Source organism: Ammospiza nelsoni, chromosome 6 (genome assembly GCF_027579445.1).
Source record: "Ammospiza nelsoni isolate bAmmNel1 chromosome 6, bAmmNel1.pri, whole genome shotgun sequence".
Classification (NCBI taxonomy): Eukaryota; Metazoa; Chordata; class Aves; order Passeriformes; family Passerellidae; genus Ammospiza; species Ammospiza nelsoni.
The window spans coordinates 9,187,412-9,215,153 of record NC_080638.1 but is presented as its reverse complement, the minus strand read 5'-3'; the positions used below and the strand labels follow the sequence as shown (position 1 = coordinate 9,215,153).

Sequence of the window (27,742 nt, the reverse complement as noted above, 5' to 3'; positions counted from 1 at the left end):
TTATTTTCATGGTTCAAGAAGAAAAAAAATTTTTTAATAATTCAAACCTCAAATTTTACCTAATGACGTACATTCATTTCCATGATTTATACAATTATTGCATAAGATTTGTGGTCATTTACATCTTCCAGTTCAAGTGACATTAGGTAGCACAATTTTGTATTAAATTATAGTTACACTTTCAGTTGATTACACAAGTGTGAAACAAGAACAAGACAGACTATTCCCTTTAGAACACCTTCTCCACATTTATCCAGATGTAAAGATGGCATAATGGAAACAGTTGTGATGTTTATGGTAATCCCACAGCAATTTGTCTTGCTTTGGTAGATTGTAGTGTAATGTTGTAAAGTAATGGCAAAAAAGAAAAAAAAATAAAATCAACCACAAAACCCCAAAGAACCTTAAGAGGCCAGAAAAAATAATCAAACTGGTAAGCTGATAAGAACTAGACACTTCATTTTGGCAAGGCAAAGCTATTTCAAGTATTCAGAAAAGTAGAAAACAAAACTTTTTTTTTTTTTCAGTAGAAAAGTAAAATATGTGTGTTTAACCACTGTGTAATAAGTCCCAATACACTGGTGGCAGTGATTATATATCCCACTAGAAGGAACAGAAACCATCCTGACATGAAGCCATACTGAACAGAACAAACTCAAAACTCAGAAAACTGTGTGCTGATGCCTTGATCAGCTTGCCATGATGAGTGCTTTAAGTGCATGACTGAAAATAAGCATGATGATGCCACTGAAACCAGTGCAAGTGAGTTACTGGGGGGCTTAGTCTGGAGCAGAGACGAGAGACCGCATGCAGACAAGGGCATGGCTTAAGAGGCAGGATTACAGAAGCAAGAAAAACTGCAGGAGTAGCTCAGAACTCAGCGCACATTTGTCCCACACATATGAAATCTACAACATATTTTGCTCTGCAGCACAAAGAAAATACAAGCAGAAAGGTAAAGAAACAGAAAAGGATCATTAAGTAATTTCTGAGCAGTAAGACAACAAGGCAAAAATATGGTTTTGACCTCAAAAAAAAACATCGGCACCATCATCCTGGATATTTTGCTCTCTTTCATGCAGAGAGAAATGGCAAATGATGAAAAAAGATGAGGAAAGGTACAGAGGATGACTGCTTGGTACTTCTGAAAAAACCTTTTTTAACTAGAAAAAGAATCGAGGGACTTATATATAGAAGCCAATTACCTCCCCCCAAGTCAATACAGAGATGACCACAATAATGTCTATTTTGGTGACAAGTGTCTCGTGGAGAAGGCAGTGCCCCAAAGGGCAATTTCATTTGTACATATAAAACCAGTGTTTGTGGTTGATTCTATTCTTCATAGCAGTTTACTAGTTATGTGGCAAGAGATTCAAGCAAAAACCCCTTTACAGAGGAACACTAGGGGATAACAAAAAGCATGTGGGCACAGCTTACGGCGAATCTTCCACTTTGGATTTGTTGAGAAACTTAATGGTGCACAGCATGTGGTTATTAAGCCATAAAGGAATGTGATCCTGAAATACTGGTTGAGCACCTTCAATTCCCACAGGCTCAAATTAAAATTTCAACAGTTAAGCACTTTGATTATCCCATTCAACCTTTTTTTTTCCCTCTTCCCCCTTTGAGTGGGCAACTCCAGTGATCATGGTACAACATTCCAGCCAAAGCTGATTCCCCTTAGCTTTTTCATGAAATACAACACAGTGTGGAACAGGACTTGGAAGAAAGTGAAAGGAAGAGGTTCAGTAAAGAGTAACATGAGAATACTGACTCTGAAAGAGAGCTTAGCTTTACCACACTGAAAACCACGAACGCAACTGCTCCAGTCCAGGCTCTAACAGCTCTCAGTGACCTAAATGGCACAACCAGCATGAACCCCCCATGGAAAGCAAAGAAAAACAGAGGATGTGCAAAGCAGGCAGTCCCTGTTACCAAGCTGGAATTGATTGTGCTCTGACGCGATTAACTCCCAAAAATTTGGTAAGATATGCTGGTGTCACATTACAATAAAAATAGTGTCTCAGCTCTCACTAGAAGAAGATTAAGGATTTTGTTCTGGTCCTGCCTAATCTGTTCATGAATTGCAGAGTGCAGCCCACACTCGGCAGCAAAAACAGGCAGTCCATTTTCCATTTTCTTGTGCTAAAAAAAGTAGCAGGCTTAGTGGTTATAAAGTTCATGTTTTAAAGTGCACTGTCATTTTAAAGAGACTTTCCCTATTAAAAAAGTAAATAAAACCTTCTGATATCAATACCCTATAAAAATAACAGCTGCAATACTCCTTCTGAAATTGCAACTCAAAATCAAGTTAGCAGGATTCAAATCTTTTTCAAAAAAAGATATGAACCCAAAATAAAAAACCTTTCTGCAGAGAATTCCCAAGCAAAATCTCACATAGTGTCCTACAAGCCCCTCTCCTAACAGCATCTCACAGAAAATCCATTCAGTTTCTTCCAGCTGACAACCTCAAGAAAACAGAGGTCTAAATAAATCAGTCCTTCCCACCAGTCACCTACATAAGTGCAGGTGTGGGTGCTGGTGCAGCTTTTCCATCAACTCCTCCTCTGTAGGTTCTTCCAAAACATCTCTACAAAGAAAAAGCATGAGTTGTTAGGGGCAGCAAAGGGAGCTTCCCAGCAATTGTTTTTGCAATGCTTATACTGAGATGTAACATGTACTTGTTTCAGGAATGAAACAAGGAATTAAAATTACAATAAGCTGATTCTCCCTAAAGATGCATCTAGTTGCAAGTGATCCATCCTCTACAGATGTGTCATGGAAACCAGCAGCTGTTTTCCCACAAGAAGCAGGGAAGCAATTTCCTGCACACAGTACAATACAACTGAAGGTCAGTAGATTTGTTTTCCTGAAAAAAACTCCCAAATGAGAACATGCTCCCAATGCTACTATTGAGTATCCAACATGCACCACAAGTTCCACTAATGCACGATCATCAAGTATTAACTCACCACCCACAATTTCATAATAAGCCAAGAACATGCATCACTTGTTTTTTCCTCCCTCTGCAGTTGCTCCCCTCACCCCCAGCACCTCCTCTCCCATCGTACAATGAGCACAAAGCATATAAAGGTTAGGCTACCAAGTCAGTTTAAAGCAGGCCTAACTACAGCACTTGCTGGATTTCTCCAAACAAACAGATTAAACAGTTTGCTTCAGAGGGAGGAAACAGAAGACATCTTGCAGCCAGCACACATTTCTTAAAACAGACAAAGAAAAAAAAAGCAACATTGATTATCAAATCCAGCCCAACTCACCTGAACATGAGTTCAACTGTCCTCTGGTATTCAATATCTGAAAGAGACTCTCGCTGGCAGCGACGGTCCCACTTGTGAATAAAGTTCTGAAATGTAAAACAGCAAAAGATAGAAAAGCTTCTTCTGATGGCACCAGAAAATAGGTTATATCTGGTCACTATGTTTGCAGATAAGATTTGGGAGGCAGGTGAGGTTTGATTTTACATGGTGAACACTGATTTATTTAGGCATCAGCTTATTTACTTGGTGCAGGTCATTACTGTGACCTACTCAGGCCTTTGGTCAGCAATGAAATAAGTTTCTCATCACAAACTGAAAGAAGAGCAGAGCAGAAGACAGCCCTGCTGCCTTCAGCTCCTAGCAAGGACTGCCTCCCCAAGACAACTGTGTGAACTACCCTGATATGAATTCACCTGATAGGAATTTCTTCCCCTTTAAAAACCCAACAACATATAAATATACTGCTAGTCCAGGTTTTGCCATGTTCCCTTACCCATTTTGAATAACTCTGACAGATGAATACCTAGGGAGTATACACACAGCTCAGGCAAAAACAAAACCAACAAAAACAAAAAAACAAACAAACAAAAACCAAAACACCCCAAAAAACAACAATCAAAAAACCAAACAAACAAAACCAACCAAAAAAAAACCCACCAACAACACAAAAATAGCGACATCCTGCTCTCCTGCAATGGAATGCTGCATCTTGGCTCTGACAACAACACTGGGCCACAGCCCTGCAGAAACAAGTAGGCAGAAGATGTCCTAGACTGAAAGTTTGCCCTTCTTCCTATTGTAGTAAATTTTTATCCTCAGTACACTCAGCAATTTCAAGAACATCTCCAACAAACTTTCATAGGGTTTGAGATCGGGTGAAGTGCCCTCTACAGGCTCTCAGTTCCTTCCACTACCTATAAGAGAAGTCTACAATGGTGAACTTGGAGGAGACTTATGATTAGCATTCCCTTCTCCATCAGAAATTTGGATTTGCAGGAAAGTATGCCATGAGGAACTAGCAGAACCACACATTCTTCATGGCATTGCTCAGGCAACTGCACTCCCACAGTTTCTCTGAAAAACTCTAGAATATGATCTCTTGAAAATAACTGATCAGTTCCACTTCTCTAGAGTAGCACTGAGCAATGGTAGTAATTCAAATGGGGTGGGAAGAAACACAGGAGAACCAAATAAAATAAAAATTTTAAATTTAAATTGCTCACTTCATTTGCTGATAAATTAAAATGCAAAAAAGCCATCAGCTTGAATAATTAATGCTGAATTTAAATGGCAACATATAAGAGACGAGTAACTTTATAATACTGTAAATACTTCTCATTTTTCTAATAAGGAGAGTGTTACAATGAAATTGTACATACCCAGTAAGACAACCAGTTTTGTGACAAAATTGCAAATAAAACATACAATTCCCCAGGAAAAAGAAAACAATTCCTCAGCTCCTCGGGCGCAGGGCAGCAAGAAAAGTAAAGTAAGCACACACACAAACCCAACACAAAGTTGTCTGGCTTCTTTTCATTTCCTGCACAAATTGGAAGCCATTTTCAGGATCTCACACCAAATAAACACACTTCCTTACCTCCAGAAGTAAAGCCACAAAGAGATTAACCCAGATGACAGAGGAGATCAACCACCAGGCCACAAAATAGATCTTGGCCCACCTGCAGATCAGATGAACAGACAATATATAAAGGAGGCAGTAAATAAGCTCAGCATGAGCAAAGCACCATGAAATCGTATTTTTTTCCTTGAACTATAATACTACTACTTTTTTAATGGAAAAGGGGGTCTGAATCAAAAAATTCAAAATAAAAAATGTTTGCTTTTCATTAAGTTAGCTAAACAGACTCACTCTCCTAAGTTAACCAGCCAAGGGTCACTGGAACAGCTCAACCCAGGCACTATCCCGTTCACTCAAATATTCCCCATGAAGTCAGTAAATACAAATGAAAGGTACGTCCAAGGTTTCAAGTCTAGAAAAAATTGTTCACCCACATAGACAACACAGAAGCATTAGACTTATTTCCTATATATCAAAACTGGTTCAAAAAAAAGGTAAGCAGCACCCCTCTGAGCAGATGGTAGGAGCTGTGCTATGTGTACACTTATTGTACAGGCACATTATAAGCTGGATTTATATGGGACTTCAGTATTACTACAGCTACTTACGGACTTGAATATCTTGAAAATGCATCCAAAAAGACTTGCCAGTTGTTCACCACCATCACATCCCAGAGGGTCACCACTGCTGCCTAAAGAACAGGAGCAGAACAGTGTTTAAGGGGCTGTATCACAGATCTAAGCCTCAGAAAATGAGGAGGAAAGACAAGCAGAGAGTAGAAGAACAAGGGATTTCATCCATGATTACACTCACAGCAAAGTCATCAAAGTTGTTGGGCCAATATTCCAGCTGTTCATAGGTCCCACACTGCAGAGTGCCATTATCATGTGTGGTGTTGGCAGCACTGCAAGAGATTACAGGCTGATGTGAACACAGCTCCCTGTGAACTCTGCTTTAGAATTCTTCTGTGCCCCTTGGAGAAAGTTAGATTATCTCATACAGGCAGAAAACAAGGGAAACAGTTCAAAAAAATGTATTTCAGATAAAGTAGGGTTAAACTACAGATAAGCATTTCAATGCAGCAAAAAGAAACAGAAGGAGTAACAGATAGTGAAGCTGTGTGATTTAACATTAAAAGTAGGGTGGCTGCGAGAATGAGAGCAAAAAAACCTGAACAATGCCAACCACAAACAGCTCAGAGGTAAAAAGATGCAGATGCTTTGGAAAAACAGATTCATTCTGAGCAGTGATGTTTAGAATCTTACCTGGTATTTCCCAAGGGAACAACAGCACCTTTAAACAGCATTATTCCAGTTATAGCAAATGCATAGAAAACCACCTGGAAGGAACACAACCAACTATTAGCTTTGAATATTTCTGTCACAAAGTAAGAAAGCAAAATGCAATTAACACAGAATTTATATTAGTACCACAGTTGAGGTAATAGCATCAAGAACAGTGCCTGTAGCTTTTAAACTGAAAATAGTTCTCAACTACTTGTTCTTACTTTTTAATATTCTACCTAATTTTCAGTTATGAAAATGCATAGAATAATTTTATCATCTATTTTACTTCTCTGTGTCTCAGAATGCTGATATTTAACTACAAACATTGCAGAATAGCAACTTAAAATCAAAGCTCAGTATCAGTATTTACAAAGAACAACCTAAATATCTGAGTTTTCTGCTAGAGTCAATGAAAATAAACTTTTAGTGAGTTTACCTGAAAGACAAAATGATGTCATTATTTTATATTCCATCAGCACTTCCCTAAAAAATGCTAATTAGTCTAAAAATAAGGTTTTGAATAAGACAAAGGATTTGGAAACTCGTGTCTTCTAATTGTTAGAAATGCAAGTTTCTTTTTAAAGAGACACCTTTCAGTCTATAGCAGTTGCCTAGGTGATATTGCAATTTTTATCCTAAAAAGATTGTTCTAGAAATAACCTACAGTTTTGCTTTGCTTCTCTGAGAAGGAACCATTTATTCCAGGAAAGCTTGAAGCAAGCTGAGTCTTCAAACAAAAATCTGGTGTGAGGCTTTTTTGTTTGGTTGGTTTTGGTTTTTTTTGGTATTTTGTTACAAAACAAACCCAAGAATGGGAAGTCTGGAGTAAACAGAAGAGAGATGACCTGGCCTACAAACTTTGAACGCCACTGGAATAAGCTGAAGCTGACATTTCATAGCCTGCCATTAGATGGGGTAACAGACCTGGCACTAAAATTGATTTATTTTATTCTTTGAAAAAATAAGTATTTAAATCACTCACTGCCTGAGAAATTAGCTAATCAGTTATATTATTTTATCTGCATGTGTGTTCCATGCTAACATTAGGAAAGATATTTTGCATCAGCTGGCAATGAAGTCAGATTTGACTACAACAGAAGCTCAGTGAGAACTTCCATGTAGCCTCAAGTAAAAGCAAATTAATTGATGGAAGAGGCAAACACTACGGCAGACTTGTCTCAGAAGTGTGAGTTGTACAGCACAACAAGGTTTTTACCACCTTAGATTTGCCCCTACCAATATCTTTAATTCAAAATGCAACATAAACCAATTTAAGCTCTATCCTCTACATATAAAAGGAGAAATTATTAGTGACAAAAATAGATATTCTGGTATTGTCATCTTATTGCAGGGGTTCCATACTGTCGTCTCCTTAGCACAAAAGTTTCACACCTTGGTGTTTCTCATGGGCAGCTCCTCAGAGCACTGACTCCACCTTCTTCACAAAGCAGCCAACTGACTCCAGTTCCCCTCTCACCCAGCCACCCCACTCTTTTATAGCATCTTCTTCTCACTGGGTACAGCCGTGGCCTGGTAAAGTCAGGCCTGCTCCTAATCTTTGATAATTGGCCCAGCTGCAACTCCTTAGGGGTGAGATTACTTTCTACACTATCTTTATTTTCTTATATTCTATCCCCCTACATTCTGGTTAAATTGCATACTAGGTATATAGACTAGAACAACAAATCATAATCTTTAACCATTCAAATTAAGCTACCCTAGAAAAACCCAAGAACAATAGCAGAACCAAACCTAGCCAGGCACTTCTTTGCCGTACCAGGAAGACACGGTTGCAAAACCAGAAACTCAAGAGTTGGGAGAATTTATGTAATGGACATCACACATTGTGATCCACCCTTTAATCATATTTGTTGAGTCTATGTTCTACACAGACACACCTAAAACAGGATGGCAGAGGCTCTTAAAAAATCATGTCCAAACATGCCATCTCAAGACCCTCTCAGCCAAAAACAATTTTAAAGTTGTTTTGCTATTTAATTTAATATATGCAAACCATGTAAGGAAAACTGATCTACTTTTAGCATGGATTAATTTTTACTTTGAATCCACACTACCCAAGCTAAGGCAAACACTCAAAGGAAGCTTTAATTAATCTTTTAAAGATACTCCTCCTAAAGGAGGCACTGCCACTGTGTGCTGGCTATCACAAACCAGTTTATTGTGGCTTTCCAAGACATGCCCTGGAAAAGAACTGGCTGGTTAAGGTGAAATGTTACTGCTCATGGGGATTGTACAAGAACCTTGTTAACTATGTTGGTGTCATATCCTTATTAAACTATAACAAAGGAAATTACAATCTTGCATCATGACTTACCACAAGGATTCCTGCAAAGGCTCTTAAGTTTTTCACCAGATCCAGTAGTGTAGTAACAACCAAAGCCATGAACTAAAACAGAGCAGAATTTTGAACCTATGACATTCATCACACTTCCAATCCATATAAAATTTTTACTACAAGGACAAAAAATCATGTCAAGAGAACTTGAGCTGGTTTTCTTTGGTGAGGAAACAGGCAAGAGTCAGTGATTTTCTGAAGGACTGTGCAAAAGTCAGGACAGCTAGAGCTGAGCTATTCCACTCACATGTTAGAACCTGAAAGACTCTAACAAAATTTATAGCTTGACCACCAAGGAAACCCAGGTTGTAGAGGGAAGAGCGATCACCTTCATGTTGGGGATAATCCGCAGGAACCTGAAGACAATTAACATGTTCACCAGACGCACCATATCCCACAGGGACAACAAGCCCATGAACTCAGGCCTCCTAGGAAGGGCAGAAAAAGGAACAAATCAGAGGAACAGCCCATGACAGAACAACACAGTTAAATCTACTGGGCTACAGGTAAATACATTGACTTACTTAGCAGGAATCTCAGCTACACTAAACTAATAACTGATGAAGGAAGGTATCCCCTTTAGCCTGGGCTCTTAAATATGTACAGACAGCTCTCTGAAGAGCATGTTTGTGCCTTGTGCTGGGGAGGAGGCACCAAAGAGGGTCCTTTCAGAAAACAAAGTGTATCAAAAAGACTGCTAGATTGAGATAGTTCAGGAACTTGCACAAAGAAGGGCATTAATCCTTCAGGGCATGCCTGGCCGAAGAAGGGCTTTGAAAGCAGCACTAGGTCAAAGGACTGTCTTGTCAACCTTCTTCCTTATGTGTTAACATTCCATAGGAGATGGGCATACACTTTAAAACCCAGCCCTGAATTTTGGCTTTTACATGAGCATGCTGAATGCTTCTTGGCTGGAAAGGAGGGCAGGTGGTGGGGATCTAAAGCTGCCAATGGCTTGGTAACACATACTAAGTCATGATTTGTACCTCCAATATATTCAACCCCAATAATGAATGAAATAATTTAAGATAACACTGCATAGAAGGCATAGTCTAGATAGCAGCAATATCACTGTCCTGCCCTGAAGGTGGCAATGGCTTGGTCTGTGGATGTGACAGCAGCACACATCAGGACTCAGAGGGAATGATCTGGATTGTAACCTGCTTGCAGTGACTGACACAAAGACCTAACAAGAATTACTGGTGCTCCAAGACGACAGAGCAAGCAATTGCTTACGTTTAAGAATCAAAGGGCAGAATCAAACACAAATATAATGATAACATCAATAATTAACATAATTAGTTAATAGTCTGTAGCAATTACTCTTCTGGCAACTATCACTTCTAGGTGATAAGAATACAAGTAGTATTCAAATATAAACCCTTCTAAAACCATAAGGTCTGACTTGTCTAACCCTGTTCAGAGATTCTAGTGAAATTAAGAGAACTTCTTGATTGTTGGAATGTTGAGGGACACAAGACAGATGACGGACTTTGTACCCGGTTAACATAAGAGATTTGATAACAGGATGCCTTGGCAAAAGCAAATGGAACTTTGAAAATTAGACCTGGATTGCAAGAAGATTAAATCAAAGTGGTTTACCAGAAAAAGAAAATCCCATTAAACTCTGCAAACAAGAGATGCTGTTATATGCAGAAGTTTGTGTATGTGATTTTCACCTAATCATTGCAGTACACATTACTAGTCTCCCTGAAATAGTATATAAGTGTTTGTATCCCAGAATAAAATCAGATTCTGATCACCAAATCAGTCTCTCTGTCTCTCTCCATCCCTGACACTTGATGGCAACATAACAAATATTCTGAAAAATCGGGGATACAACAAAAATCCTGAAAAATCAGGGAGTGTCAGTGTCTTAAGTGTGAGCTTGCATGAAGACACAAAGTAACAGAATGTGTTATGAATCACTTGTGAAGATTCAGGAAACCTTCCAGAATTCCTTTGCCTTCCTCTCTTCTTGTGGAGATGGTTTTCAAATGTTAAGATGAAGCAATGATATTTATGTTTTTTACAACAAAAAAGAAATCAGGATAGTTATCCAAAAGCTGTTTGAACTTAAGAAAATAAAAAAACAACTGTTTGCTATTACAATATCAACAAATAGTGTTTAGTCCATGGGATTTTCTTACTACACTTTCTTACTGCATTTTACAGCCTTCAATCTACACACAGGGTTGAAGAGCTCTCATCAGCTGTTTGGGAGTTCATCTAACTGGATTAATGGACAAGCTGATACTGAAACATATTTGGTACCACATACACAACCTTATTCCCACTCCTGCACCCCTGATAAGCACAGACCTGCCAAGATATTATTTTAAATCACATTACAATTAAAACAAATGCATCCTACTCAGAAAAGCGATACATAACTCTAAAGCACTAGGAAAAAAGAAAGATTTTTTCACTTATCCATATTGCATGGCATCTAGTGACTACAAGGGTGCAAAATTCTACCAAATTTGGTGAATTGAAGACTGGGCTGATGATCACAGCATCATGACATGTATATATGACATGTGTGTGCTTCCCTGACCCACCACAGCCACTGAGCAAAGGGCAGCAGGTCACAGATGTTACTCACCAGCCAGGGTGAGGAAATCCATACACAGCAAAAGTTGCAATCTCCAAAATCTTCAGTTAGGAAAGAAAAACCAAAACAAAACAAAAGTCAAAACTTTATTTTATAAATCTGAGTTGCAGGAATTATGTAAGCTTCTTGACAAGAAACATTTTCAAGACCTTTAAGCAACTAATTGGACTCACTTTAAAGCTCTGAATTGTTGTATTTGCCTAGTTATTCTCCAAACAAACCAAATGTACATAGAGCATCCAACAGTGACTCACAAAAGGATATACAGTGAATACCATTAACCATTAACTTGACCTCATCTGCCACAGGGGTGTCAGGCTTTGACCAAATAATTGTTATAATAGTCTGACAATTGTTTTTAAATTTAAAGAGAAAAGTGGTTTTAAACTATGGAACAGAATACCTCATGCAATTATTCCAGGAGCTGAATTTTTCCAAATAAAATTTAAAAGTCTTCTTATCAGGAAAAGCACCTTTTCCATGGATTTAAATAAGCCTATCTTCAGAACACAGACATTAAGAGAACCATGTATTACCATGCAAACTTTCCAGCCACAGAAACCCTCAACACTGGCTCATGTAGTTCAGCTCAGCAGATCAGTGCTAAAAAAAAAAGCAATCCCACCAACTCTTGTAGCTCCCTAAACCTCCCGAGCCAACAAATCCAAGAATGTGTAAGCAAACACAACACTCACCAGCAAAATTACAGTCAGAAGTCCATCAAATCTATTGCTTGGGTAAGACAAGTATCTTTTCAAGCCCATTGCTAAGATTTTTAGCAGCATTTCCAGCAGATAGTACAGGATGAAGAAGCAGTTGATAGCCTTCACCCCCCAAAAGAAAAACAACCATTACAATTCCTGACATCTCAGGGAACAGCAATAACTGCATGGAATATTGTTGCATCTTACCCCCAGGAAGAAGTCATCTCTTTCAGATGGCTGCTTATCTGCATCCATCACCAAAACCACCTTAAACAAAAAATATTTTATGAATCTGCTGCTTTACTGCTACATTAAACAGATTTTTAAGCACAAGAAGTCTTTCATGTTTTGCATAGACCTTTTCAAGCAGCTTAAATCACATTTTTAACTGCAAGTATTCCCTCTTAACACTTTGCATGACTAAAGCATGCCAAAAACCCAACTGCTAGAAAAAGCAGTTATTTAATGAAAATTAAAGAACAAAAGCAGAAATTACATTTTTAGCAGAGAAAAACCAAAAAACAATGACAAAAAGAAAAAGAAAGAAAACCACTGCCCCACAAGAAAAAAACCCCTTTACTTACACAAATAGAAATAATGTTTGCCAGGGCTACCACATTTCCCAAGTAGCCAAAGTAGGGATGGCCAAAGGCAAACAGCACTTTCTGCATAAAATAGGATTGGTACTCTGGACTGGGAGGGTGCTGAAAAGAACATAAAGAATTTGCTGAGTCACAAAGCATAAGCATTTTAAAAATAATACAATAATTTTAAAAACACACCCCGTCTCAGATTTAAAAACCCCAGACAGTTTCAAAGCAAATCTTCAGGGCCACAGACTAATTTTGACATTTCATCAGGAAAATGTTTTCCAGCTGTGGCTACTAACAGCAAGAGACCATTGTGATTATGGCACAGCACAAGGTAATGGCAAGGGAAGATAATCCAACCTCTCTCCAATGCCCCAAGCAGATAAACTAAACACCAAGCTACTATTTGTATACATCCCTTCCCCATTTCCCAACATTTTATTCAGAAGTCTTAGATACATGCAAACATAGAAGAGAACATTTCTTAACCCTGAAATAATTTAGTGTTTTGTTTTTTTCTTTCTCTCTCTCTCTCCAAGTGGAGAAAACTGCTTTCTGCCCATCTTCATCTGAACACTGAGAGAATCCACATTTTGTTCTTCATTCAGGGACTGGGGGAAAAGACTGAACCATTTTGCCTGAACAACTCACTTTCAAATGCTGACAGAATAAACAAAGATGTATTTTGTACATTTAGCACCACCTAACAATCCCAAACTAATGCTATAAAAGCCCCCAGAGCAATTTTGTCTGTGGCTATAAAAGCTGCTCACAAAAAGCTTAAAAATCAATGTGACCACACCTTGTGTTCACATGTTGCAAACTTTGTTTATACAATTTATACGAGAGTACTCTCACTTATTTTTGCACAAGGTCAGACTACTTCTGATGCTTTATAAATGATGATCACATACATACTTGCTTAATGGCATCTTTGTCTAGTTCTTCAAAGAGCTTCTGGAACTGGGCAGCTGACAGCTGGTCACAGGAGCACATTTTGAGTGACTTCACATGAAAGAGAAACATTCAGATCAACATCTGCAATAGGAACATCTGCAAAGTTTGCCAAAACCCCTCAGACTACCTTGGAAATCTAGGAATAAAGATGTAATTCAAGCTGTTTGAGTGAGGTTCAGTATTGCTCTGCTTTAACACAACACTCCAAGTGACTGGAGGACATGTCTGGCCTTTTCTGTTTTCCCTCTCTGGGATCACACGCTCTTTTGACTCACTAAAATTTTAGTACCATGAAGTAGTGCCACTATTCTGTTATGATCCAAGGAATGCTGCAACAGAGAGGAGATCTTTGGATTTGCTAGTCAGGATTGATAGTCACCAACGTAAAGGCTACGAAAATATTTAAAAATTTATTTAAATAATATTTTAAAATATTTTAAAATAAAGTTCTTACTCTCATGATGGCTTGCTTGCAGCGAGAATCCATCTCAGCTTTCTGCAGCACCTGTAGTAAGGACCCAACACTGACACAGGACCTATTTAAAAGAAAACAGAATGGGCCCTGCTACAGATTAAGTTCATACATGGCAAAATTACCTGTTCTAAATGTATTCCTACCTCTTTGTTTTGAAAAGCAAACGAAACTACAAGTAGTAAAAAAGGAAACAGACCCCATACAAGTCACGAACAGTGTGGTATGAACGTCCAGTTGCAGAAAAAATAAATAAATTAGATGAGCAACAAGCTGCCATTTTCGAGACTACACCCTCAAGTAAATATATGAAAACAAAACAAAATTACCAAAAAATCTACTTTTTTTTTTTCTTTTTTTCTCTAGATAATCTAATCCAAGGTCCTTCACTTACTGTTGCGCACTAGCAGGAGTCTCTTTCAGGGAAGACAGCACCTCAAACGCAGCCCGGATTCCCAGCCGCCTCCTGAAGAGCGAGGACTGAACTGATTTCTGAGCAGTAAAAACACCACAGAGGAAACAATTTACTCACACTTCAGGCACTACTGTGTCCTATGGCCAAATAATACACTGATCCTCGGGCACACATCCCAGATTTGTGATTAGAGATCAGAACAGGAGACTGCCCTAGACCACACTCCTTGCAAGAACTCCGTGTACAAGGAGGAAGGAAGCAAGTAAGCAAACAAGTCCCTGGAATTCAAGTAAGCATGCAGGTTATGGTTTATTTTCTATTCTGAAGTGCATAGGCATACGCCTCTTCCAGAGGCACTGGCAACAGCAAAGCTCAAGCATTCACAGAAATTCACACTAGCATGCAGAGAGAAGAGTTAGAGAGCTTGTCCCACTCCAGCTTCTTGCCTAAAAGCACAAATCCAGAGCTATGTTTTTTCAAGGTTTTTTTAATTACAGGAATCACTTTCAAACTTAGTTACTTTATTAATAGTCAGATTATGTCATGCTGTCATGTAAGAAAGAAGAAAATTGAGAAAAATGGGATGAAACAGAAGAGGAGGAAAGGATTACCAAAAATCCTTTCTGCACATATTCTGTTTACTCACTCCTCTGCCACAAGAGTGTGGGGGCCATTCATTATGACTAGTATTGCCTTGGGCTTATTATCCAACAAACTTCACCTTCTCTCTGAAACTCTACTAGAAAAGCTACTGGGCCAGTCTGGGTAAGGCCTGGTCTAGTGGGAGGTGCCCCTGCCCATGAATGATCTCTAAGGTACCTTCCAATCCCTTAATATTCTATGATCTGCAACAGCAGTTATATAAACACCACAGCAGATTTCCTTCGCACAGTTTAAGTTACTCAGCCACTTGTCCTTGGTCAGTCATACAACAGTTCCTTCCCCCCCACCCCTCACAAACAGTCAAAATTAGAGATCCACAGCATATTTGGAAATATGCAAGCAGGTTTTGCCACCAGAGGGGATCAAGCTGTAACAGCACATAAAGGGAAAAATATCTGCATCAAAGAGCATTTTGTACCTTAAAACTGTATCTGCAATCAGAATGGGAAGGCTCCTTTAATACCTTAATTCTTCAAAGGTCCAAAGTTATGGCAGAACATAGAAATTAGGAATGCTTTACTCACCAGAAGGTACCCTCGAAACTGGTTGTATATTATTGCTGTAAGCAAGTTCATCAAAAACAAGTTGCCTGTTGGAGAAAAAGAGGCAGTAAAATTTACTGAAAAATATCTGTTTCTCAAAGAAGTTTCAGCATATGCAGTAAATCAGAAGTAAAACTTAAAGAAGGTTATTTTTCTTGCATTTGATTTCCAAAAGGTATTTAATGTTTGAATATACTGTAATGTATATTCATGTTACCAAGAAACTCCAAACCATAAGCACCTTCCATGAAAATGATCTCACAGACACTTTGCAATAACTGGAAGGATCACAAAAGTGAGAAATTCATGATTAAACTTTCCTAGAAAAATAAAACAGTGTAGATGGTATGCACAAGTTGAAAGTGCATTAAAGACAAGAGGTAACTTACCTAACACAGTGAAGAGGATGAAGAAGATGGAATATGCTCGATTCTTAGAATACGCAGGTATCATCACTGAATCAAATTTAACAAAAATAGGAAGTAATATTTTAATGCTTGAGATGCACAATAGAGACCTCTAAGAACTTTTGGTAATTGGTAAAAGCTCTCATAGGCTGGATTTTAGAGTGGCATATATAATTGCACCACAGAAAGGCAAAAATCAAGTTACTAAAGGCATGAAAAACCTTTACACAACCTTCCTGTGGCTGTACTAAGAACCAGCAGCTGAAAGAATGGTTACAGTATTCTTAACAGAGCAGTCTTACTCTGTTGTTCTTCAAAAGGAGAGACAAGTGTTATTTCTGAAAGACTGCTCACCATCAGGATTATTTGCAGTAGTCAGCAGGACCAGCAGTGACGTCAGGGAATCCGGCAAATTCCGGAAATACACCACCCACTCCTTATCCTGCTGGTTATCCTGGGCAAAGATGTGTTCATTGTTAAGAAAAATACCAAGAAACCACTGTCTCAGCAAGGAAGGGGAAAAAAAGTTTACATTTTTTTAAACAATTAATGTCAGTCAACAATCAATTTCTTACACACCTGATCAAATCTACCCTGTGGAAAAAGCAAAAGCCAGAAAGTTAATAATTATACATTCTCTTAATAAAAATTAAGAGAATGTGTAAGAATACAGAGCAATCACATCACTTACTAATACTAATAAAAAAGCACAAGTAAGAGCAGGAAGCCCCACATGAAATTATGTCTAGCTAGCACCTCAGACCCAGGAAGAACAATCACGCCACAAACGGACAGTATGGGACTCAGAACCTTCATCAAAAACACACTGGGAGGCTGATCTCAGATCCTTGGATCCTCCACATATATTTTTTTTTTTTCTGAAGGTCAAAAGAGACAGATAAAAAAAAAAAAAAAGCGGAGTGCGAACAACACAAACATGAGTCAGGCACCACAGGACAAACAGCTCTGAATCTGCTGCAAAGGCTGGAATACGTAACTCTAAAGGACATACACAAAAAAATGCAGAGTCATGAATTTCATTAATAAACCTACTTTTAGAATTTGCCTGCAGTATTTTGCCATGTTAGATAAAATTAGTTCGTATGGATGTCAGAGCAGCACACCAAAATAGGAAAGTCCACTCTCTAAATTTTATATTTTACCTCAATGTATACACAAGTGATTGGTTTAGGTATGAAGTTATAAATATACATCTGCTGGGGAAGCTCATAGCTGAAATTAGATATGACAAACAGAGGTAATACAAAGGTCCAGAAGGCAACTAACAGTGGGAAAACAGACCTCTGCTTCTAATTCCAAAGATTCTGTAACATGGGAATTCAGGGAATTTTCTGATTGTGAGGAAGACTAGAAGCTGGTTTAAGAGCAAATTACAGCAGAAATGAAGGTGCAAAATTGAGATTAAGGATGGGACAAAATTAATAGGAGAAGTAGGCAAGAAATTGTTGTGTTTACAGTAACATATTTATGGAAGGCCTTAAAAAATAAGAATGAAAAAAAACCCTATATAATCTGAGTGTGATACACTAAGATACAGGAAGTCTAGAACAGAAGGAACATATCAAGATTACCGGAACACAAAAATAATTTTAACCACAAAATTTCAATTTTGATTTTCAGAAGCAGGAAGAGAGAAACAAGAGGAAAACCCAAACGGATCAGAAACCCAAACTAGTACAGGCAAAAACCTACCAGGGCATGGCCCGGTAGAAATACCAGTACTGAAGAGTGAGAAAACACAGAAGAAACTAAAGTTAGCAAAAAGCTAGATAGGGAAGAGAAAAAAATAAATGAGTGATAATATAAATGAAAGAGTGACAAGAGCTTTGGAGACAGAACAGCACAGAGGGTTTCAAAAAAAGCAGAGAAAGTAACTCAAGGGATCAAACTGGGTAAATGTATAAGGAAATCTCCTGCATACACAATACCATGCACATGTTAAAGCTCTCCAAGTGGACTTCAAACTCATCTCAGTACATCTGACAACGTGACCTTTCTCAGGGAAAAAGAGTTTCACTTGTTTGACTATAAAACTAGACAAGAAGCTGCTGTGCAAGTACAGGAAAAAGGCACCCAGATCTACCAGAGTAGGCAGAGAATTGCTTACCTTTGTTCGAGCAAAGAGCAGCATGGCAAACATGGTGAAGAGAGACAGGTGAACAGCCAGTAGTAGAAGAACACTGTTGGAAAGCAAATATATCAAAGTATTAACAGTATCTTTGTCTTATTCTTAATATCCTCTTCTAAAAATGCAAAATTATGCCATATAAAGAAAACCAGGCATGTTTTTAAGAAGTTATATGGAGATAACAGGAGGGGATGTGAGTTTTGATACAAAATAAAAATCACACTTATGTGCCTCAATTCTTCCCTTACAAAAGGGTTTAGAAAAGCAGAATCAAAACCTCCCACTTGACTAGCAATAAAAAACCTATGTCAAACACACAGTCAGGTCAAAATCTAGAGATCCTGTAGAGACTAACGGGAATCAAAAAGTTACCACAACCTTCACCCTCTGCGACCTGACCTCACTGAGCACTTAGCTACCCAATCCAGGAGGAAGCTGCTCAGATGCCCCAAACTGGAACTCCAAGGCTAACAACCCTCTACTCCCAGCCATCCTGTGAAAGGATGTCTTCTGTGCTATAACCCACCTGGCCATTTCAGGCAATGTGCTGTTGATACTTTTTAATGTTTTCTTCATCATAGAGGAATTCTGGAGGAGAAAGAAGGGGCGAAGGATTCTCCTTATTCTCACACTCTGCAAAAAACAAAGGATCAGACACTGAGTTCCTGCAAGACTGGCAGCTCAAATATTTTGAATGCAAGTTCGCCAGTAAGCCCTGGACACACACATTGACTAAGCAAACAGCAGAACAGAAAAAGAACTGAACTCTGCTCTTCTGAGCTCACAAAAGACGAAAAAAGATTCCACACCTCATTAAAGTGAGGAGAGATTGCTTTAAAAACACATATTGACATTTCAATAGTTTCATCAGGCCACTAATTGGAAACAGTCTAACTTCACTGCTCAGTAGACATAACAATCTGGCAAGAGATGGCATTTTTGTATTTTTTGCCAAGGTCCATCTCAAGAAAGGGACTAATAGAGAGCTACTTTCCATAAAAACAAATATATATTCTAAAAATAAGTCCTTAACTTCAATTTTTCAGACTGTTTTATAACTAAATGGCGTGGTAATTACTTAGCAATTTCTGTCTCTGACAAGACTCAAGCTGTCAGGGCTTTTTTCCCCCACAACACTGCAGCAAATTATCTTTTTGATTCTTGCAGTCAAGACATTTGCAAGCCTTCAAGTTATTCCTGTCACTTATTTGCTACGTCAAGCGTTTCAGCATCTTGCACTTTATGATCAGTCTTCTGTGGGCCACACTTAGCAGCAAAAAAAACCCATAGAAATTACTTTATTTCTATTCTCTTGTTCATCCATCCCAGCAGTTCAACTGCTCCTTCTGCCACCGCTCTGTGTTGGGAGACTCCTGTTCAAACTCCCTGTCCACTATCTCACCTCAAGATTCCACATTTTAAGATCATGTCTCTCTCATTCATTTCCCAGCATTTTTACCACATTAGTGTTCTCTTAACAAGGATTGCAAGTGCACAACAACTCATTTAATGTAAATCTGTGGCAGGCAAAACCAACTGGGATAGTGCAGTATTGCATCAAGGAGGGCACTTCTAGAACCATTTCCAAACTTGATGTTGCTCTCAAAACACAACTGTTTTGAACACAGTACAGCTTCAGGTTAGAAAGCTGATGGTAAGCTACCTAATTACCTTTTTAATTAACTTTTTCTTACACTTCACTACAGAGGCTTTGCCATTCACTCAAGTTAAGCACATAATTCTCCAATTGCATTTCAAAATCGGTGCCAGGCAATGAGTCTTCCCTGCACCCTTCAACTGCTGATAGACTAAAGCAATGAGTGCTATTTAATTTTATCAACAAACACAAAACTTACATTAAGAATAAAACAGAATTCTTTACTAAGCAAAATTACACCAAACTTTTTCTGTGCTTCAGTGAATTATCCAGCTATGAAAGATCAAAGTAAAGCTGTTCTTACCTCTTTGCAGAAAAAACTCAGTGACACAATCCAATCAGCGAGGGAAACAATTAATGTCAGTATATAAGCCATTAGCCATTTATTTTTCCAAAATTCTTTCCATCCAATTAAGTAACTCTGGACAAGGGAAATAGAAGGAACAACCATAACTTACTTTAATAATAAAATCCAATACCCTAATAAGTCAGCACCAATTTTTTTTCCAAGTGTCCGCAATTTTACATTAGTGCTCTTAAAAAGCTCTCCAAGATCCAAACAAAAATACATTGTTGAGGTATTTTTCTCCTACAAGAACTAAATAAAGGTCAGCAAAAGTTGCACAAAGGTCACGAGAAAGAAATTCTCTGAATGCAAGAAAATTCTCCACTTAATAAACATAAAAAAGGGATTTTCCAGAAATAACTATCCTAAGAAAGGTGAGTTTCTGACAACTTTTATTTTGTGTAAATGAACCGACATATATTTATTATATTCCCTGATTTTGTAGCCTAATACAAGCAGCTAAGCCAAAACACTTGCACTCTGAGCAAAACTTATTTCATTTAATTCAATTAGGAAAATCAGGTTAAAAAGAAAGGGAATAAGTGTCTTAATTAAGTAAATATTCACTTGCTAATTTCTCCTGAAATGATGCTCTAATAAAGCAAGGCAATTTTATCCTGCAAACTCAAGATTTAAAAAACAATTCTATCACACACCTACTGCTTCATTCAGTACCAGATGAAGGAGATGCTCACCTTGACAGACACATCAACCACGAACACCAGGAAGCAGAGCAGCTCCATGCTCTCCGTGAGGCCGCAGGGAGGATTCCAGGCGGGAAGGCGGTAGCGCACATCGGACGTGATGGTGAGTGAGGAAGGCTCTTCAATGAAAGCCAAAGCCAAGATTACAGTAATGGTTAAGCTCAAAATCCTGTTTGGACAGAGATTAAATCAAAAATAAAACCAACAAAACCATAAAAAAAGTATCAAAAAACACCACCCCAAAACAAACCACATAATCCAGCCACAAAATGAGTCAAAATAATAACAAAATACTTAAGAGTAAAGCAATTTTCTTTGAAGAAAACCAAGCTTTATGATACCATATTTCAATCAAATGGGTTAGACGACAAGGCAGCACTTGACTAGCATGTTGTTGCCTGCACTGGAGATGTAATGGCTGACCACCAAATAACATGAGGCGGTGTCCTTTTGAAACTGACAGCAGCAAACAATCTTGCTGGTAATCCAACATGTTTAGAAACATACACTTTGAAAACTCTTGAGGCACAGTGCTTTAAATCATGCTAATTACTCCACTCGTGCAACAATGCTGTGGCTGTTTCCAAAGAGCTATCTCTGTCATCAAACTTCTATAAAATTTTATGTTTTCCACTTCTATTATGCTCACATGTGGTCATAAGAACTTACTTGCTTCCTAGAGTAAGTTCTTATAAAGATAAAAACACAATTAACTAATTATCTAACAAATTAGAAAGAGGAAGAGTAGTTTTTCAGGAAGACTAACTCCTAAACAAAAAAGCAAAGAGAATAACCAAGTTCTTACCACTGGCAAGTCCTGGAATAGTACCATCGATAAAGCCACAGGGATTTGGAGTCCACACGGTGATTTATAGATCGGTACTGAAGGCAGGAAGCAAAAAGGATCATTCAAACATTACATTCAGTCTAGCTCAAAAACAAACATCAAGTGACCAAAGCAAACCAAATTAGTACATGTTATTAATTATTAAAGTATCAGGTCACCCATGATCACAAAGGTGCTCTACATGTGCGAAAAGGGAAAGATTGTAAAGAATTTCTGCTATCTAAAGACCACAGAGCTGCTCAAATAAACTGTGTGCCGGTCATCTCAAGCAAGCATTGTCATCATTCCAAATAACAGCATTTGTAATAATTCAGTGACTGTCACAGACATCTTTTGTGAAAAATCCTTTCTTGGGATTTTTCTCCCTTCTGAGAAGCTGTGGCCTCAGCAACAAGATGTAAACAATGGTTATCTGCTGCTGTGGAACACAACAGGTGGATCTGTGATTGGTCTCCTGTGGATGTTTGGATTTACTGACCGCTCACGGCAGAGCTGGGTCTTGCTCTTTGCCGGGAGACAGATCTTTGTTATTCATTCTTTTCTATTCTTAGCTTAGCTAGCCTTCTGAGAACTTTTCCTTCTATTTCTTTTTAGTATAATCATAATGTAATATATATCATAAAATAATAAATCAAGCCTTCTGAACATGGAATCAACATTCTCGCCTCTCTCTTCACCTGCAACCCTTGTGACCACCATCACAACTGACTATTCTATGTACTCGCCAAAATGGTCCACCCACTTAATTCCCCTCTCCAACATTCATTCCACTCATGGCTCTTCTTTTGTCTTTCTCCTCCAACAGGCCATAAAATGCAAACAAATTAATTGTGAACAGAAGATACCTCAACCAATGTCTTTGAATAAAATATGCTTCCAGATCAGGAAGTGCCTGTGATTCTTAAGGAATCCACAAAATTTGTCCCTCCTCTGTGACAGATCCTGGGCTGTTCTTACTCTGCCCCTGTTGAGCAGATGCTTCCAGAAAGGTGGCCACACCTTAAATACATCTGACCCCCAGAAATCTCCCAACCAAGCAGCAAGAGAGCTCAAGGAATGCCCTTCAGCATTCCCACTGCCTAGAAGAAAACAGGATCTAGGAACCTGCAGTAGTGGTCAGTAAAGGAGCAACAAAGAGGGAATCAAGACTTCAAAAGGCATCGAGTTCAGCTGAGGAGTTCCAGCTTCACACTTGAAGCCAGTCTTAAACTCTTGAGCTTTTACCAGCTCTTAAGATGTGCAAGTAGTCAGATGGAGAGGCAAATTACAGGGTTTGCTAAAATCGTTTCTCTTAGCAGTAGGTTAGTCACTAGCAAAACATCCACAATCAAACCAACCCAAACAAATAAACAAACAAAATAACACCATGAAAATCACTCCACAAACCAGCATGTCTTCTGAAACCCTGAAAGAGATTACTTCATTGTGGGGAAAAATATATTTCTCCTAGGCAGAAGTTCACTGAGACTTGCATACCACAGGAATTTGGAATTCTTATTTTGCTTTGTGAATTGAGATGGTGGTTTACAAACATTGCCTGAACACAGAAGAACTTAAAAACTGGCAGAGTGTGTGACAAACACCCAGCACGGGAAGCATAAAGGCTAACAAAAAAATTGTTACTTACTTGTATTGCATCTTCAATAAATACTATGGCTTGGTTTATATAAAGGTCATTATCAGCTCCAGCACCTATGAAGTAAAAAAGAAATAAGAATCACTTGCTGTATTTTGGATAAAACTGCTTATCAGTTAAGAGAAGGTGCACAATCACAGTTCTCATGACCAAGGGCACTGTACACACACAAAAAAAAGAGAGTTCCTGCCACATCTGCTCTGTCAGCAGCACTGTGCATTACATTAAATATGTAATAATAATATCAAACACATCATGCACTTTTCTGTGTTTTGTTAAAAGGTTCTCTTTTAGGTTTAAGTAGCCAGATTACACTGGTGGTTAAGTACCACAAAACTACACAGAGACAAGTCCTAACAGACAAAATAATGGAAATTCAAATTGTTCTTTGACAGGGTATGCAGTCAAGCAAAGCCAGGAAAATCAGGAACTATTACTATGGCAATTTTTATTTTTGTTTAATAAAGATACTGTGGTATTTGTTCTTCCAAAACCAGCAGGAATCTCCAGTCGTATGAGAACTAAATTAAGTGCTTTTTAAATTTGTTCTGAGAGTTACTATTACCATACCAAACAGATCAGAGCTCAAGACACAGCAAGGGGTGAAAGAACACAATTTGAAATAAAATACCACTAAATTAGTTACTATGACACTTTTAAAAACCCATAATTAAGAAGTCTATGTGAAAACAGACACATAAAAAATAAAGGGCAGCCATTTGTGTTTACTTGAAGTAAGATCTTTCGGGAACTTAGCTGGCAATTAAGCAAAAAAGAGAAATAAAGGCTGTTAATGTCAAAATAAAGAAGGGGAAAAAAAAGAGATATATAAAAAGAGATAAGAAATTGAGGGGGATTCCAGATATGAAAAACATATGCTAGTGTAACCTTCCCACAGAGGAGAAGAGTCCCAAGGAGCACTTCACACCATCTCCACCCAGGAGACAGCAATGACAACCCGGGATACACGAAGGAGTTGATCCCAGCAGTAACACAATGCCCTACCACACACACCAAGCAATGCCAGAAACACCATTCATGAGAGCCACAGACAGTTTTATGTTCCACATGATTCAGCAGCATCAATTTCCTACAAAGACTGCAAACGGTTTTCAAATGTCATCCTTTATCTGAGCATCAGCAACAACAGTTTTGTACTGATCCTGATATGAACCATGGCACGAGAAAGATTTGAGCACAAACAGCAGACAAGCCAGGCTCAGGCAGTAAAGACATTATTTTTTTTAATGACATCTCACACTAGTGAGATAAAACCAAAAGTTGCTTAAAGGAACCATTAGCTAAAAGGATTGCAAGGACAGAAAAAGCTTTAGGTACTTGAAGCACACCGCAAGCCACTAGTGTTGATGCCAAGGATTTTGGAAGGGCAGAATCTAAGTGGCTGCTTACAGTATAAAAATAAAACAGGGAAATTAGCCAAAAATGTTTACTATAGCAATTTCTCCATACATTCTACCATGGATATCCAACTTATTCTGCAACTCTTAGTCACAGCAAGTGACACTTAGTCACAAGTGATGATTAAAGCGTTAGTGGCTCGCTTTGGGCACACAGAATCCATCCCAGACCCTGAACTCAGCGCTAGCGTCTCGGTTTGGGCACGCAGAATCCATCCCAGACCGCGCTGCACTTCTGGAACTGCACAAAAGAGCAATCAAGTGTGAAGGTTCCCTTAGGTGATGCAACATCCTGAAAAAAGAGAACCTGAGGTCTCCAAATGATTCCATCCTGGGAGAATTGAGATGTCACACCTAGGACAGCCACTGGGTTCGAGAAAACCTTGTCAGCAACTTAGAGGAAAACCCTAAAATCACATAAGCAACTAAAGAAGCCTGGGGCTGCAGCAGCAGCGCACGTCTCGCACCTGAACCCAGCGCTGACGGCTCCCTCAGAGCCGTCCCCGCCGGAGCTGCCGGGAGCAGCCCGAGCAGGGCGGCCGAGCCCCGCAGTACCGTGGGAGGAACCCTGGGCTTCCTGGCGCTCCCAGGAGCGCCCCAGCTCTGCGGGAAAGAAAGAGCTCCGCCTGCTCCAGCGCCCCGGGCACTCACCGTCCTCGGCGGCCGAGCGGGCACCGCCGCGCTCCCGCCACAGCCCGCGGCCCGCCCGCCAGCGCCGCGGAGGCAGCAGCGGCTCCGCCTCAGCACCGGCCTCCATCCGCACCACCGACCGCGCCGCCGCCACCGCACCACAGCCAGCTTGCGATGGGGCAGGACGGGGCGGGAGGGGAGGGGAGCGGGGCTCGGCCCGCCCCGGGCGGCTCCGCCCGCCGCATGTGACCGGCTGCGAGGGAGAGCGGGAGCCGCGGCCCGCAGGGCTCCTCCCGCCGGGCCCGGCGCTGCCCCGGCGTTCGCCCCCTGCGCGCCATTTCCCGCCCGTCCCTGGGGTACTGGAGCAGGCGGGGTGTCAGGGGGAAAGTGTCGCGTTTTCACATCCCACACGTCAATCATGGGCTTAAAAAAATACATCCCCGATAAGGTGTTGCACATTTTTGCCTCAGGCTGGTTGCAGGCTCCTGGCTGGGTGCCTCAGGGCAGCTGAGGGGCCGCTTCCCGCATAAATCACAGTCCTAAAAAACCGTCCACATCCCTGGTTGCAGAAAGTACTTAATTTGTATTTAATCACCTTGGCATTCCATGAGCAGCCGTGAATGTCACTCACGTTGCTTTCACTGTTAAAGATGCTTCACTTTTGCTACTCGCCCTCTTTTCTCACGCTCCCATTCACACGCCCTTCCCCTGGTCAATTTCATAAAGCTGCAATTTCAAAAGAAGCGTCAGGCCAATTTGCCAGCGCTTTTCTGCCGCATACTGGGATCTGTGGCAGCATAATGATGAACACGAGAGCGTATCAATCCCTCATTTTAGTATTCTAGCCTGGCAAGTAAAAGTAGACACATCCTTTGCTCTTTAATTGAAAGCTACATTTAGTTTATCAAACGGAGAGCTCTTTACTTCAGTGAATATTTTACACGTTTACTAGTCAAGACTGTTATAAGGTGACTCTTAGTTGTAAGAACTAGTTGAATTGCAAATAAAATCATGGACCAGGGAGCAGTGTTCACTGTGGACAATGGTGTGTGATAGGCCAGCTCTCTTTCTGGTGGTAGCTGGTGGTATGTAGGGAAATCAACAAGCTCATAGTCAAATTCAGCCAAATGATGAAAAATTGATTGGTCTCTAAGGGCCACCTTTATTTAACTCTGAGAGGAACCCATATAATTTGATATATGTTTGATAAAGAGCAATGGGGTAGCCTTTGCTTTCACCTGCACCACTGTTTAGTCAAAAAATAAGTTTAACACTGACTTCCAAATAAGTCAGGGTAAGACCCAGCTGAAGATAAAAACAAAAACTCTTTGATGTTATCTTTATATTGTTGTGCAATGGATTGACCTGGGCTGCTCCATCACTCCCTTCCTCAGTTGGACATGGAGAGAAAATATGAATTAAGGGCAGGGAGAGGTCACTCACTGAATATCATCATAGGCAAAACAGAATTTTCATAACAAAAGTATTTTAATTTATAACCAATCATAACAAAACAGGATAATGAGAAATAAAGCTAATCCTAAAGACAAACCAGCTCTCCCTCCTTCCTGGGCTTAAACTTATTCCTGATTTTCTATCCCTCTCCCTCACTGGTGTAGCAAGGTAGAGTATGGGGTTATGGTCAGCTCTCATTGCTTCTGCCACTGCTTCCTCCTCAGGGCAATGAGTCCTTCCCCTCCTTCAGCCTGGGGGTTTCCCTCCCACAGAGAACAGTCCTCCACAAACTTTTCCAATGCGAGTCCTTCCCACCGGCTGCAGTTCTTCAGGAACAGCCTGTTGTGGGTTTGCTGCAGTGCCACAAGTCCTGCCAGGATCCTGCTCCAGCATGGGCTCCGCTCGCCACAGGTCCCTGCCAGGACCCTGCTCCAGCATGGGCTTGCAACAAGTTCACACACTCCTTTGGGCATCCCCCTGCTCTGGTGTGGGCTCCTCAATGGGCTGCAGGTGGGTCTGTGCATCCCTGTGCCCTCCCTGGGCTGCAGGTGGGTCTGTGCATCCCTGTGCCCTCCATGGCTGCAGGTGGGTCTGTGCATCCCTGTGCCCTCCCTGCATGGGCTGCAGGTGGGTCTGTGCATCCCTGTGCCCTCCCTGCATGGGCTGCAGGTGGCTCTGTGCATCCCTGTGCCCTCCCTGCATGGGCTGCAGGTGGCTCTGTGCATCCCTGTACCCTCCCTGGGCTGCAGGTGGGTCTGTGCATCCCTGTGCCCTGCATGGGCTGCAGGTGGGTCTGTGCATCCCTGTGCCCTCCCTGGCTGCAGGTGGGTCTGTGCATCCCTGTGCCCTCCCTGGGCTGCAGGTGGGTCTGTGCATCCCTGTGCCCTCCCTGGGCTGCAGGATCACAGCTGGCTCACCAGGGGCTGCAAGGGAATCTCAGCTCCAGCTCCTCCTTCTGCCCTGACCTGGGTGTCTGCAGCGCTGTTCCCCTCACATCTTCTCCCCCTGCTCTTCCCTGGCTGCAATTACTTCTGCAC

At 40.2% G+C, this 27,742-nt stretch overlaps 1 protein-coding gene across 1 annotated transcript; it reads right to left on the bottom strand.

Annotated features, from left to right (window-relative positions):
• On the bottom strand, positions 1–25,423 carry TPCN2 (two pore segment channel 2). Its single transcript, XM_059475109.1, has 25 exons — positions 25,272–25,423; positions 23,194–23,258; positions 21,525–21,601; positions 20,711–20,888; positions 19,974–20,090; positions 18,539–18,645; positions 17,992–18,064; positions 16,218–16,317; positions 15,846–15,911; positions 15,439–15,503; positions 14,231–14,328; positions 13,819–13,900; positions 13,326–13,412; positions 12,402–12,521; positions 12,025–12,084; positions 11,809–11,937; positions 11,105–11,154; positions 8,828–8,927; positions 8,479–8,550; positions 6,123–6,196; positions 5,671–5,761; positions 5,466–5,548; positions 4,876–4,957; positions 3,279–3,364; positions 1–2,590 (listed from the first exon to the last, which is right to left on the bottom strand). The coding sequence occupies exons 1-25, from the start codon at positions 25,375–25,377 to the stop codon at positions 2,512–2,514; spliced, it is 2,247 nt and encodes a 748-aa protein (XP_059331092.1). The 5' UTR covers positions 25,378–25,423; the 3' UTR covers positions 1–2,511.
• Between the last annotated feature and the right edge of the window lie 2,319 nt (positions 25,424–27,742).

Excerpts from the sequence above, each read along its gene's own strand:
- TPCN2 (XM_059475109.1), bottom strand. The coding sequence starts at position 25,377 with ATGGAGGCCGGTGCTGAGGCGGAGCCGCTGCTGCCTCCGCGGCGCTGG. Across the intron at positions 14,329-15,438 it reads AGTTTCGAGGGTACCTTCTG|AAATCAGTTCAGTCCTCGCT; the intron begins GTGAGTAAAGCA and ends TTTACTGCTCAG. Across the intron at positions 11,155-11,808 it reads TTCTGACTGTAATTTTGCTG|ATTTTGGAGATTGCAACTTT; the intron begins GTGAGTGTTGTG and ends TCCTAACTGAAG.